Source organism: Bombina bombina, chromosome 2 (genome assembly GCF_027579735.1).
Source record: "Bombina bombina isolate aBomBom1 chromosome 2, aBomBom1.pri, whole genome shotgun sequence".
Classification (NCBI taxonomy): domain Eukaryota; kingdom Metazoa; phylum Chordata; class Amphibia; order Anura; family Bombinatoridae; genus Bombina; species Bombina bombina.
This window is the reverse complement of record NC_069500.1, coordinates 814302317-814317860: the sequence shown is the minus strand read 5'-3', so window position 1 is coordinate 814317860 and position 15544 is coordinate 814302317. Positions and strand designations below refer to the sequence as shown.

The 15544-nt window shown below is 38.5% G+C and overlaps 1 protein-coding gene across 4 annotated transcripts in view; it reads right to left on the bottom strand.

The window, feature by feature from the left end:
• Positions 1-15544, bottom strand: part of LOC128649668 (C-type lectin domain family 4 member E-like) — a 177880-nt gene that overhangs the window by 80819 nt on the left and 81517 nt on the right. For all 4 annotated transcript variants that reach the window (XM_053703050.1, XM_053703053.1, XM_053703054.1 and 1 more), the window contains one exon: positions 4573-4743. In XM_053703050.1, the coding sequence (XP_053559025.1) occupies positions 4573-4743 (171 nt within the window). The remainder of the gene's footprint in view (positions 1-4572; positions 4744-15544) is intronic.

Genomic DNA, 15544 nt, shown 5'->3' with positions numbered 1-15544 from the left:
TTGCACAAGCAGTTCTGGTGCAGTTCTGGTGCAATGCCGGCCCCTGCAGATTTGCGGCCAATTGGCTGCTAGCAGGGGGTGTCAATCAACCCGATAATATTCGATTAGGCGGATTGCTGTCCGCCACATCAGGGGAGGCATACGAGTTAAGACCGCTGCTTCTTAACTCCTGTTTCCAGCGAGCCTGAAGTCTTGTGCGGAAACAGGGTTTACAGCCCCATTCAGATCGTGATAAATCGCCCCCATGGCCTGAGAGGCTAGCGAGGAGGTAAAGAGATTGAAGAGAGGAGGCAGAGGAGAAAGATAGATGAGAGACGATAATGATTAAAAACAATTTTTCCAGGTCTGCTATGGCCTCACATTCATGTCAACACTCTCTGCAGTCTCTAAGTTCAACAAATTTTTCTGTCCAGCTTTTGTCTTCCCCAGAACCCTAATTGACATTGCCAACTGCTATGCACTTATTTTAATTAATTTATTACTGTTTGTAGCATTATTTAATTTATTTGTATAAAACAAAAACAATATTAAAAAAATACTGCACAAAAAGGTCTTTCACATTGACTAAACAATATTCTTATATCACATGTGTGGTAACGTTAGTGCACCACTTGTAATCTAGCCCAATATGTTTTATGTGTATGCAGATACAAATCAGCCTCCTGCTCCCAGTTGGAATTTTTTTTAAAACTATATGCTCTATCTGAATCATGAATTACATTTTTGGGGGTTTCATGTCCCTCGAAGGCCAGAGTTTAGGTTCCGAATCACACATTAAAAGCTTATAAATTAGAAAATATACTCCTTCCTTAAGCAATATATTATATTATTAGAATATATAATTACATTCTGTGGCGGGAGTGAAATTTAATTTCTTCATAAATCTCAGAGCTCTGTGTGTTTCAAGGAGCCTTTGTACTGTACTTGAATAATGATTTTGAAGAATAAATGTTTCCTTTTAATTTTTTCTTGTTTTTCTCTTTTCTCTCCCTCCCCTTTCCATGTTATTTGTACCTTTCTCTACTCTCTAATGACTTACCACTGTCTTTCATACTCATCTCTACTCACCAGAGGTGGGACCAAGTCATTGGTTTTAAAGTCACAAGTAAGTCTTGAGTCTTTCTATTTAAGTCCTAAGTCATGTCTTGAGTCAAGACAGGCAAGTCCCAAGTAAAAACAAGCAAGTCCAAGTCAAGTCCCGAGTCAAGACAGACAAGTCCCAAGTCAAGTCTTGAGTCACCAAAGGCAACTCTAGGTGAAGTCCTCAACTTTAAGCTTCAAGTCATTAGTACTCTTTGCATAATATAGCATTGGAGTGTTCATTACTGTATATAATGTATACTAATTCATATCAGGAAGGTGTTTAAAATATGTTTATCTTTTCCCAGTTAAATTTCATATGAGATTTAAAATTTGAAATTGTGACATAAGGACAAACAGTGAAAAAAAACATTATTTATTGGTAAATGAGAGTAACAAAATTATTATAGAAATAACTCAACTGCCAATTATCCATAAACCTAAGTAATTGAAAAATGCTGTGTGGTCATACTTTGAGATAGCGAATATGAGTGAGGGTTCTTTTCTTTGAACCCTATTAGGCATTGTACTTGCAAAAGATTAAATTGGCCAAACATCTATCAGACATTTTTGCACGATGGGGCCGCAGTATGATTCTTCCATAGCTGAAAACACAATCCACTCGAGCACTAGAAGGTGGCACTGCCAAAACCCTGATGGCCACTTTAAACAGTGCTTGAAAAGTTTTCATGTTCATAGCCCAGAACAAGAAAGCATTTTGACCTTTAGATATGTCAAGGTAGTGACTTAGCTAATGTGCTGGAGTGGCCCCAACGTCCTTTCCTGTTTTTTTGCAATATACTGCAAACAGCCCCACCTCATCTTCAGGCTATTGAACCTCTTCTTTTCATCCTCATAGCAAGAAGCAGCAGACACATCCTCAACATCATCTTGCAAGATCAGTTCTAGTAAAGAGTAAGCACAGCAGAAAGTAACAGACAAATAAAACTATTACAACTAAAGATGCAGTTAGTTAAACTAACATATGTTTTTTTTTCCAATCATTTGAAGTGTACCATTACAGGAAACATCTTTAAAGGAATATGTAACCCAATTTTTTTCTTTCATGATTCAGATAGAGCATGCAATTTTAAACAACTTTCTAATTTACTCCTGTTATCAATTTGTATTTGTTCTCTTGGTATCTTTATTCAAAAAGAAGGAATGTAAGCTTAGGAAAAAGTCTTTTTTTGGTTCAGAACCTGGGTAGCGCTTGCCGATTGGTGGCTAGCCACACATAAGCCACTAATCATCAAGGGCTACCCAGGTGCTGATCCAAAAATGGGCTGACTCCAAAGCTTACATTTCTGCTTTTAAAATGAAGACACCAAGAACCAAGAGAACAAAGAGAAATTGATAATAGTAGTAAATTATAAAAAGAGGTTTAAAATTGCATGCTCTATCTGAATCATGGGCTTAATATTCCTTTAAAGCATGATACTATTTACCCTTCACTTTTTGTGCAACCACATCCTTGACTTCAGGGCTGACAAGCAGGTAATGCTCTACCAACTGCAGTGAAAAAGCTGGATTCAAGATATCTGCATTTAGGTAGAGTGGTTCTATCTTTTGTGCTTGCCATTTTCACATTGGCAAAGATTCCAATTAATCTTTTGGTCAGCAATTACTGCAGACTTTTTAAGAAACAGACCTGAGACTACAGCTTCTCCAATTGATGATTCAGAGCAAGAACAGATGGAACAACAGAGCTGATTGTCACAATTTTCTCCCCCTGGGTTAAATCTGTTGCCTCTGAAATGGCTTCAGGATGTCCACCAACTCCTTCAATTGATGCCACTGCCTTGATGTGAACAACAGTTCCTTATGTCCAGACTTATGCAGAACACAAAAGATCTTTTGATGATCCCAATCAATTACTATCCGTACCTGTCTCAGTGTTGAGTTCCATCGTACTCTAACAACACCTGGAATGTTTCTTTCTCCAAATTCAGGATGAAAAATGTCTTTTAATGTTGCGATTTTGTGAAGCAATGGGCTGATTTTGGATAATTTTGAGAGAGCCTGCAACATCACATTTGTTTCTTTCAAGCCGCCCCCCTCTACAAGCTTAGATTGTGACATTCTGAACCTTTTTTTATTACTATTTTAAGATACCTCCTTACCCAGCTTCCACTCCAAAAATAAAAACAAACAAAAAAAGCAAAATCATGACACTTTCCATTGGCATTTTATCACATTTTATTGTTTGACCAAAAATAAATATATTGGTGTGTAATTAAAACAAAAATGAGTTAGATATTTTAAATATATTATTTTGTTTGTCATTCTCCAGGGACCATCCTAGGTCACAACTCTGACCTTAGAATGTATAAAAACTTGGCAAGTCATAGGGCTCAAGTCCAAGTCAAGTCTCAAATCATTGCTGTCAAAGTTTAAGTCAAGTCACAAGTCTTCCTAGATTATGTTGAGTCACAAGTTATCAAATGTGTTACTTGAGTCCAAGACAAATCCAAGTAATGCGACTCAAGTCCACATCTCTGCTACTCACCCCTTTCTCAAACACATTACTGACACTCACACTCCTTTCTCTTCTCACCCTAGCATGTGACCTTCTACTAACAATCAAACTCCTTACCATTTTATGTTGCTCTGTCTCAAATTCACACTCCCCCTTTCACTCCACTTTCTGTTACTTACTACCTCTGCCCATCTCTCTCTTCCTCTCACTGCTTCATACTTCCCAATATTTTCTGGATGTTTTACAGGATGCAGGGAGGATTAAGAACTTGTGGACAGGACCCACCAGCATTTTGTGGCTGGCACCACAAATGAGAAGGGCTGCACCATGCATTGAGGAGCAGTGCCATGCATGGACTGCAGGGTTCCTAGCTTGCCATGGGTGTGTCATGGCAGCATGTGGGCATGTCTGGGTTGGATCTGGGTGGGGCTTGGCCTTTCCCTTAAAATGGGGACACCAAGGGGCTGTGAGTGGAAAGCGAACCATACCTCCCAACCCATGACAATCCTGCAGTATTAAGGACAATTGAAAGGTATGCTAGTCACACCTTACTCTCACAACACCACTTATATTGTGATCTTTTGTGTGTTCTGCATTATGTATGCACTATGTATGTATGTATGTATGTGTAGGCTTTGTAAACTAAATATAAATGTTAATGATGCAGTCATTTCTCATTAGCTGCTTAAAAATTCATTTCATGAAAGTCTGCAAATACCATGTGAAGGTCCACAAAGAGCCAATAACAATGCCATTAAATCATATGTATTTGTTCATTTAGCCAATCCAAAAGGCATTATATGCAGATAACTTTGAAATATTGCATACATACATTTGGATGATTTAATAGTAGCACTTCTAATGGATGGGAATGATGGTGGAAATTAAGCCAAAAACCACACAATTTGCATATGGCATTTTTACATAAAATTCTAAGAGATAGTGATGGTGAGCCATAGACTTCTAGTAAGCTAGTGTTGTCCTTTTCAATTTGTACAATCATAAGAACTCACCCTTTGAAATCCCAAACTGATCACATGATTGGAATATTCTTTTGGCCCATCTCTCTAATTTGGAATACTTGCTTTGAAGGTCCTCAGATTTTCTTTGCAGAATTGACAAAGTAGAGTTAATATCTCTTTTATCAGCCATGCATTTTTGAAAGTTAGAAAATGTCAAATTATCTGTGGAAAAGAACAAATTGTATTGCTGAATATTTGGTAATGCAATATTGGTTACTATACTTGCTGCTTTTTATAGCCAGTTGTTTATACACATTCCCACTAATAGATTAGATACACCTCTTTCATGTCAACGTTTTTATATTTTCAAAAACGTGTGTTGTATATGCACTAAAGGCATTGCTTTCATATTTCTTGCATGTAAAGTTTAGTTCTTTATTCTCTGAGTCTGTCTAGGCCCTGATCGGAACAGCCAATAGAATGTGAGGTCAATCCTATTGGCTGATTGGATCAGCCAATCGGATTGAACTTCAATCCGATTGGCTGATTGCATCAGCCAATCTGATTTTTCCTACCTTAATTCCGATTGGCTGATAGACTCCTATCAGCCAATCGGAATTCAAGGGACGCCATCTTGGATGACGTCATTTAAAGGAACCGTCATTCGTCGTTTAGTTGTCGGATCGATGGATGCTCCGCGTCGGATGTCTTCAAGATGGAGCCGCTCCTCATCGGATGGAAGAAGATAGAAGATGCCGTCTGGATGAAGACTTCTGCTCATCTGGAGGACCTCTTCTGGCCGGATTGGATGAAGACTTCTGCCCATCTGGAGGACCACTTCGCCCGGATTCGTTAAGGACTTAGGCCCGGCTGGGTGAAGATGGCTAAAGGTAGGGTGATCTTCAAGGGGTTAGTGTTAGGTTTTATTAAGGGGGGATTGGGTGGGTTTTAGAGTAGGGTTGGGTGTGTGGGTGGTGGGTTTTAATGTTGGGGGGGTTGTATTTCTTTTTTTACAGGTAAAAGAGCTGATTACTTTGGGGCAATGCCCCGCAAAAAGCTTGAGATGTCTGTGCCTTAATAAAAAGATAAGAATCATATACGAGTGCTATGGACATTTAATTTTATACATATGGTTATACTCTAGTGGTAATATATATATATATATATATATATATATATATATGTATGTATATATATATATATATATATATATATTAATATATGTATTCCATTAAGATTCATTTTTATAAAACATGCAACATCTTTTTCATAAAATAATCGATTTGATTTTGTTAAATAAAATGTATCTCAGTACAAAATAAATTTACTAAATAAAAAAATATAATAAAATTTGTATCAATTAAAATGTGAAACTATAACATATAAGTATAAAAAAGCTGCAATGTCAATATCTATGTGAGGTATGTAAAAACGTCAAAGTGATGTATATAATCCCGCAATAGAGTCCTCACGGAGAACCCGAGGCAAATACCTGGTCACAGTCAATGAAGATGTTCACAAAAGTTCCTAGTGCCAAGTAGCTGATGGTTCTCCTGTGTCTCTCAGAAGGGATTTTAAAAGCAAACACACCACCACACACTGTGCAAACCACTCCAAAGAATGCTGGCTCATGGATCAGTTGCGCCACAACAGTGGGCATAGCCTTACACATTTCATAACTCCTTACTTTGTCAGGCTGACGAAGTAGAGAGTTACCTTGTGAAACACGGAACTCTTTGACCACCTCAAGGGAGCTGTGGTCTTTTCTAAACTCGATCTAAGAGGAGCTTACAATCTCATTAGGATCAAAGAGGGCCACGAATGGAAAACAGCATTTAACATCAGCTGTGGGCATTATGAATATCTTGTTATGCCCTTTGGCCTATGCAATGCTCCTGCTGTTTTCCAGCAATTTATTATGTCCTACGAGATATATTCAAACAGTGTGTTGTGGTGTACTTAGACAACATCCTCATACACTCACCCACACTTGAGGCTCATCATTCTGATGTCACAATGGTACTTCAGAAACTACATGAGAATGGCCTCATTTGCAAACTCGAGAAATGGGAGTTCATCAAACTCAAGTAACCTTCCTTGGTTATGTAATTTCTGTTGCAGGGTTCTCCATGGATTCTGACAAGTTATCTGTAGTTTTACAGTGGCCTCACCCAGTTGGTCTTCAGTCTATTCAACATTTTTTGGGCTTTCGCCAATTACTATAGAAAGTTTATTAAAAACTTTTCTTCCTTGGTCAAACCTATTATGGACATGATCCGTAAAGACAGTGATCCAATCCATTGGTCACCAACAGCAATTAAGGCCTTAGAGGGTCTTAAGACTGCATTTGCTGCCACCCCGTTTCTGGCTCATCCTAAACCTGCTCTGCCTTTCATTCCGGAGGTTGATGCGTCTGAGACAGGAGTAGGCACCCTCTTGTCTCAACGTTCTACGTCTGCGGGTTTCTTGCATCCGTGCGGTTTCTTTTCTAAGAAATTGTCCCCTGTGGAATGCAATTACAAAATTGGCGACAGGGAATTACTGGACATAATTTTGCCACTCAAGGAATGGAGGTACCTTTTCGAAGGTACTAGCTCATCCTCACTGACCACTTAAGTCTGTCGCCCCGACAGGTCAGATGGGCGCTATTTTTGTCCTGCTTCAATTATGTGGTTTCCAATCTAAAACAAAGGAATTTGGAGTAGCGGGAAGAAACAGCAATAGGGTTTCTACTTGAAATATATGATGTAGTACTATAGGTTAATACCATTAGACTGCAAAATTGTGTATTAGGAATGTGTATTAAAAGCCTATAATCAACATCCAAAATCAATAGGTGATATGTAATAATGACATTAGTGACAACTTTGTGTATTGAAACAATTAATACATTTATTTTAACAGGAATAAATTACATTAAAAGCTATTGCATGGATCCGGATCCTAACCAAATAAAAAACTATAATGCTCTCAGGTGGACCAAGTGAAAAAGTCAATGAAATCTAAAGCCAATCTTAAAAAATCTAAAAACAATGGGGCAAGCAAAAAATATATGGCAAGAAAGAAAAATATATATATATTTCAAGCAAAAATGTTTATTGATTGATAGTGCCAGAAAAAATGAAGAAAGATGAATAGAATGTCTCCAGGTGCTGTATGTTTGTTTTGTTCCAATAGTGCAGAGTTAGTTATGGTAATAAATAATAATATTTTTCACTGATAGTGCATATAGATAAGTTTCTTTTGATTGGAAATATATATTGTGTCCTTAAAGTGGTGAAGATTATTTCCAGAAGTGCTCTATGGGTGATTTAAAATACCTTATCATCTCCTAGATTGGTGTTGTTGTGTGCTTCACTGTCCTGTGTGTCAGCCTTTCAGCTTATTTAAGCTGCATGATCACACAGACCTCTGTAGCTAAATCTGTTGCTGGGTCTTAAAGTGCAAGTGAATAATGTCCCTCAGTTGCTCAGTTGAGCCTGTTACTGAGTTGCTTCTTCCTTCCTCTATTCCTCACAGTAAACTCCTTACCAGCATCTGTGCATTTAACTTGAAAGCTTGTAATGCTTGACCGGGAAATTTAACAAAATGAGCCAATCAGGGTACATCTAAAGGTTTCTTCTTCAAAAAGCCTTTATCAAGAGTCCGTGGTTTCCTACCTGCCTAGCAGTAAGAATGTTAGGGCTGATGCCCTCTCGACAATTTTTGCCTCTGTCCAAGGAGGAGTCTGTACCCACTCCAGTTATATCTCCTGGACATGTTTTGGTCACCATACATACCAATTTGACTTCTCCCTTGGGGGAGGAGATCCTGGCTGCACAAACCAATGCTCCTTCAGAGAAACCTAGTGTCAAGTGTTTTGTACCTGAGAATCTTCGCACCAAACTATTGCCAGACCTTGATAAATATGCCCCAATATCTCACTATTAATATAATAGTATTTAAAATCCGAGTTCTTACACAGCCTCTCGGATTAGGGAATAGTAACACTATATCTTCCAAAGAAAATGAGATAGTACTTTCATAGACTCTATTGAACCAGAATTGAACCTTCTACCATAATTGAGAAATTTTAGGACAAGCCCATAACATATGCGGGAGATCATCCCGCATATACGAGCAATGCTCACACATAAAAATTTTATCAGGGAAAAATTTAGCCAATTTAGCCGGTGATATATAATGATTATTTAATAATTTTAAATGGGATTCTTTCCAGTTAACTGCCATCGGGTATCTGGCCATTGCCGAGAGACTATTTGATATTTTCTCACGGTCTATTGAAGGAATATATGGTAGCCAGAATTTAATTAATTTATCCTCCTCCAGTATACCTTGTTTGGTCAGCATAATATCATTAATTAAAGAAATCGATGCGTCCCCGGCAATTTATTAAAGATCTTAACCTCGGACCAATCGTATCCCCTAGCCCTATACCAATTTTGGGAGCTAACAAAATGTTGAATTTGAAAATATGCAAATCGATTTGACATGGCTAAAGAAAACTGCTTCCGAATAGTTTCCCATGGAAGTACCTGTAATTCATTATTTACTAATTGATGAACATATTGAAGCCCCTTAGACTGCCAATCTTGAAAACATTTCTGATCTACACCTGAAAAAAATAACGGGTTCCCTCTGATAGGCAAATATTCGGAAAAGGATGGATCAATTTTAAGGAGTTTACAGAATTTATGCCAATTCACAATTATATTCCTAAATGAAATAAGGGTAGATACCGTCGGGGGTAAAGAGTACAGAGCACAATGTAGGAACGCTTTCAAGGACCATGGTTTGATCATATATGATTCCAGTTCATATGAGGTGACCAGATGAGATCCAATCAATGGCAATTTTAATCACTCTTCACTCTTCTCCATGTTAATTTTATAACCCGCAAATGAGCTAAATACATTTATCGTATAAACCACTTTTGGAATTGTATCCGCAGTTTTATTCAAAAATAATAAAATGTCATCAGCATAAAGCAGTATTTTTAAATTTTGACCGCCCAATGGAATCCCCGGGAGAACCTCCCGTAGTTTAATTGCCAGAGGTTCAAGAACAATATTAAAAAGAAGAGGAGAAAGAGGACAACCCTGTCTTGTTCCTCTTTGCAGCGTTATCTTGGGAGAGACCATACCGTTAAACAAATATGAAACCGGCTTCTAGTAAATCTTTTGAACAAAATTGAAAAAGTTATTCGAAAAACCAAATTTGGTCAATGTTGAAAAGAGATGTCTCCACGAGATACAATCAAAGGCTTTAACCGTGTCTAGGGTAAGAACCACTATATCATTAAGGTCATTCCTCTCTTTGAATTGCTCCGAATTCCAAATATAATCAACTAATGTTATTAGTTTCCGTATATATTTTTAGAGGAGCTCTGTGATAACATAAAGCCCACCTGATCAGGATGAATAAGCTTATCCAAGCAAGAGACTAATCTATGAGCTATAATAGAGGCTAAAATGTTATAGTCCGTATTGAGAACTGAAATAGGCCTATAAGAGGCAGGATCCTCCGGATATTTACCTTTTTTTAAGATCAAAGAAATATTGGCCGCTGTAAATGTAGAAGAAATTAAATTGACCGATATGTAATAGTTGTTATACAGTCTTTCTAATATTGCTATAACCTCATCGGCTAAACTTTTATAAAATTCAATATTAATATGCCCCCTAAGGACTGCTTTAGCCGCCTCCCAAAAAAATTCTATTTTATGGAGATATGCAATATTAAACATAGAATACTCATATAATACTCATTCCATTTTTGTTTTAACCATGCCAAAAATCTAGGATTATTGTATAAAAACTGTGGATAAAAGAATCTGGGTACTTTAGACCTGGAAAAAAAAAGCTATAGAGATAATCTAGTGGTCCGAAATCAAGATCTCCCCAATTCCTGCCTCCAATTTACCAATTGAGAGTGGCTCAGAGACTAAGAATAAATCTATACGTAAAAAAACATTCTATGAACTTTGGATTCACATGTAAAGTTTTTTACATCAGGATTTAACCTGCGCCATATATCGATGACCTGAAGTTTCTGGCAGAATCTCGAAAAATACTTTGAATCTCTCCTATTCTCTAAAATATTTTTACACGATAATCTATCCAATTCCGGACATAACGTCATATTAAAATCCCCCCCAATTATCAAATTCTCTTTTATAAATGGGAACAATTTGATCTTAATCTTCTCCCAAAAATCCCAGTTAAATTTATTGGGTCCATAGATATTACAAAAAATAAATTTAGTATTATTTATACAAATGTGCAAAATGATAAACCTAGCCTCTGCATCCATTTCTACCTGTATAATCTTATAATCTAAAGATTTATTTATAAGAATCGCTACACCACATTTCCTACTTCTAGATGGGGATGCAACTACCTCGCCTACCCATTTAATTTTAAGTTTATTGACTTCCTGTTCTTCAAGATGGGTTTCTTGAAGAAAAGAGATGTCAGATTTATTTCTTGCTAATAGTTTAATAATCAATTTACGTTTCGAGGGTAAAGAAATCCCTCCTACATTCCAGGATGTTATTTTATGCTCAATGGGCTAAGACTTATCATTTACCCCACGGATCCTGGAGGGAGAAGGAAAGAGAAGAAAAAAAAAAAAAAAAAGGGAGGGAAGGGCTAAAAAGAAGGAAGGGGTCCAACCTTATCTTACAACGTGACAACAGCAAATACTTAGTCATCTCTTGACTTTTAAGATTCATTCGAGATAGCTTAACTAATAATGTGATTAAAACCCACTGGGGAACGAAATATAACAAATTATATTGCAATCCAGCTAACAAGCTTTCTTGAGTATAAGGCAATAGCATAAATCTCATTTGTCTTTAAGAAATTCTTTCGCCTCAGCCGCCTCTGAGAAGACCAGATGAGTCCCGCTGTACTCAACTATTATTTTAGCTGGGTAAACCATCCATGCATGTATTCCTTTGTTAAAAATTTGAGAACAGTAGGGTGCCATCGTCCTCCTCAGCGCGGTTTCAGCTGAAAAGTCCTGGAACAATAAGACTTTACTATTACCAAATATTAGTGGATCTTTTTGTTTTTTAAACAATTTCATTATTTCAATTTTGTCCTGAAAATGTAATACTTTACAGATACACATTCTATTCCTATCCTGCCCTTCAGCAGAGGATTTCTTAGGACCAATTCTATGGGCTCTCTAGATCGTAATGGGTAACGTTGATTGTGGGACACCCAGCTTCTGCTGTAATAATACAGAAGTAAACTTTACTAGATCTTCAAATTCCGCAGATTGAGGGAGACCCACAATTCTGATGTTATTTCGTCTTGCCCAATCTTCAAGATCATCTAGCCGCCCATGTAAATTGATAATTTTAGCATCTTGTTGGGTTATTATACTTCATTGAGCACTAACTTGATCTTCCAAATCAGAAATCCTATTTTCTGCCTCTTGCATTCTATTTGAAAACTGTCTTACTTCTGCTTACAAAACAGAGATTTCCGAAGAAATTGAGCCCAACTCCTTTTTGATCATATCAAATTGGGGTGAAAATAGGTCAGAAAGTTGAGCAATCAAAGACTGGGTGTCAACCACATTGGCCATCGCCTCTTCTGTGGTATATAAACTAGAATCAGGCACTTTAGCTTTTTTATCTTTAGCTTTGATCTGCATTTTAGGTGAAGAGGATTTCCCTTGAGTTAAAAATGTATCCATAATTTTTTTAAGTGAAAGGTGAGTGCTCTAACAACTCCCGTGAGAAGATACAAAAAAAGTAAGGAGGGGACCCTGCCCCTCTGTGTGATATTCTCAATTCTTGTTAGGAGTATGCACATGGGCACATGAAAACTTGGTATATGAATGATGTACTTATACAACCAAGCACACACTCCTGTGCTCCAAAAATCTATGGCAAAAGTACATGCCACTACAAATACCATATGTGAAAAAAAAAAGGTGATCTAATGTGAAAATTAATAAAACGTGAAATAGGCCTCTGTAAGTAGTTCTAGTAAATAGCCATTATTATACCAGGATGGTCTCTGGAGTGTACACCCCCCTTGGTAATTATTATATTTGTGTGTTATAGTATATACCCCAGTAATATATCAGCCTCAACTTGTACCTAAGTGACAATCCTCGGAAAATCCAAAAAACATATATAGGGTAGGTATAATCTTAGTCTGATATTTACCGACAACAAAAGTAACATGAAAAGTCAAATTCGTATCGCCCCCTAAGGTTAACAATTCTATCTAAGAGTTTACTGCGTAGTCCTCTAACTATCTGGACAGTATAAATGTTATATCCAACAATTACACTGTACTTCAATCACACTATAGCAAATATAAAAAGAAACACCCACAGAAAGAAAAAAAAAAAAAAAAAGAGATATATAACCTTCAACCTTTGCAAATTGGCTAGCCTCTCTAAGGCCTAGATTTAGAGTTGGGCGGTAGCCGTCAAAACCAGCGTTAGAGGCTCCTAACGCTGGTTTTAGGCTACCGCCGGTATTTGGAGTCAGTCAGGAAAGGGTCTAACGCTCACTTTCCAGCTGCGACTTTTCCTATCTTTTCAATGGGATCTTTCTAACGCCGGTATTTAGAGTCGTGGCTGAAGTGAGCATTAGAAATCTAACGACAAAACTCCAGCCGCAGAAAAAAGTCAGTAGTTAAGAGCTTTCTGGGCTAACGCTGGTTTATAAAGCTCTTAACTACTGTGCTCTAAAGTACACTAACACCCATAAACTACCTATGTACCCCTAAATCGAGGTCCTCCCACATCGCCGCCACTATATTTAAATTTTTTAACCCCTAATCTTCCGCTCCGTACACTGCCGCCAACTACGTTATCCCTATGTACCCCTAATCTATTGCCCCTAACACCGCCGACCCCTATATTATATTTATTAACCCCTAATCTGCCGCCCCCGTTGTCGCTGACCCCTGCATATTATTATTAACCCCTAATCTGCTGCTCCGTACACCACCGCCACCTACATTATAGCTATGTACCCCTAATCTGCTGCCCCTAACACCGCCGACCCCTATATTATATTTATTAACCCCTAATCTGCCCCACTCAACATCGCCTGATTAGGGGTTAATGTTTGAAGTTAGGTGTCGGCGATGTTAGGGAGGGCAGATTAGGGGTTAATACTATTTATTATAGGGTTATTGAGGCGGGAGTGAGGCGGATTAGGGGTTAATAACTTTATTATAATAGCGGTGCGGTCCGCTCGGCAGATTAGGGGTTAATAAGTGTAGGCAGGTGGAGGCGACGTTGTGGGGGGCAGATTAGGGGTTAATAAATATAATATAGGGGTCGGCGGTGTTAGGGGCAGCAGATTAGGGGTACATAGGGATAATGTAAGTAGCGGCGGTTTACGGAGCGGCAGATTAGGGGTTAAAAAAATATGCAGGGGTCAGCGATAGCGGGGGCGGCAGAATAGGGGTTAATAAGTGTAAGGTTAGGGGTGTTTAGACTCGGGGCACATGTTAGAGTGTTAGGTGCAGACGTAGGAAGTGTTTCCCCATAGCAAACAATGGGGCTGCGTTAGGAGCTGAACGCTGCTTTTTTGCAGGTGTTAGGTTTTTTTTTCAGCTCAAACAGCCCCATTGTTTTCTATGGGGGAATCGTGCACGAGCACGTTTTTGAAGCTGGCCGCGTCCGTAAGCACCGCTGGTATCGAGAGTTGAAGTTGCGGTAAATATGCTATATGCTCCTTTTTTGGAGCCTAACGCAGCCATTCTGTGAACTCTAAATACCAGCGGTATTTAAAAGGTGCGGCCAGAAAAAAGCCAGCGTAGCTAACGCACCCCTTTGGCCGCAGAACTCTAAATCTAGGCGTAAATTTTGTTCAGCATTTGATATAAAGCTTACACATACAAAAATCAAAGGTAAATATTATACTTGATCAGCCAGAAAAATCTCTACCCAAGACAAAGATACATTCCCTTCAATTAAGTTAACATTTTTAGACCGTAGAGATAGCTGTTGGAACAAAGAATAATAAACCTATAACATAAAGTTCAGGAAACATATGTATCCAAAGTACAGTGTGTCCACAGCTAAGGGATCACAACGCTTCTTATATGCAGCAAAGCGTCTTTCCCAGGCAGCTTTAATTAAATTTGAATAACCCAAATAGAACCGTCATGAAATTCTAATAAGTCTGCCACCGATCTTACATAGCTCCAAACAAAGTCTGCCACTTTTTTCCTGTTGTTTCTATTTCTCTCCCAAGCTCCGGCCAGCTTAAGATTGAAAAACAGTAAATTATTAGCGAATTTAAGGGGCTTTATCTGCTCCCACACCTAGCTAGATGGTATCTCGCTTCACATCATTTGTTACCAGTGGGGCTACAAGATACCCATTACAATTGTATCATAATCTTATAGAAACAACGACCCACTGAAGATACTTTTTAGTAGCTATAGGTGAAGGGCAACATTTTATGAACCAATTTATCCAAAGTCGCCTCCTGCGAGTAAGGGCAGCTGACCAAGTGAGCTCGCTTATCTGAAAAAACTTCAAAAATGGCTCTAGGTCCAGTCAACCCTGCCCTCTTAGCAAGACCCAGCTGTTATCGCTCTTTATGCCATGATAAGAGAAGGCAGGAAAGAAACACAAAGGCTCCGCGTCCTCTCACTGTGCCGCTGAACCAATAAACTGCCCGCTCCCTTGTCAGCTGCTGATCTCCCTCAAGATGTTATGTCTGTTATGTGTGAGCCATCCTTTTATACTTAGGGCTTCAATATAGTGCCGGTCTATCGATACTGGGCATATAGCTTACATCCTTCCACCAGCTGAACCCCCTAGGCATTCAAAAAACCGGCAGATGCGTTTAACCTGTGGCGGCTATGGAATCCTCTAATTAGAAGTAGGCAGCCCAGCATCTGTTAATATTGCATTTGGAGAATCCCGGGGTCTTAAGAGGCAACAATATAGGCTTACCTCTGCTATTCACAGAGAAGCAACCAAGAACACGCCCGAGCCCCTCAAAGGAGCCCCGGCACCGGGAATTCCCTCT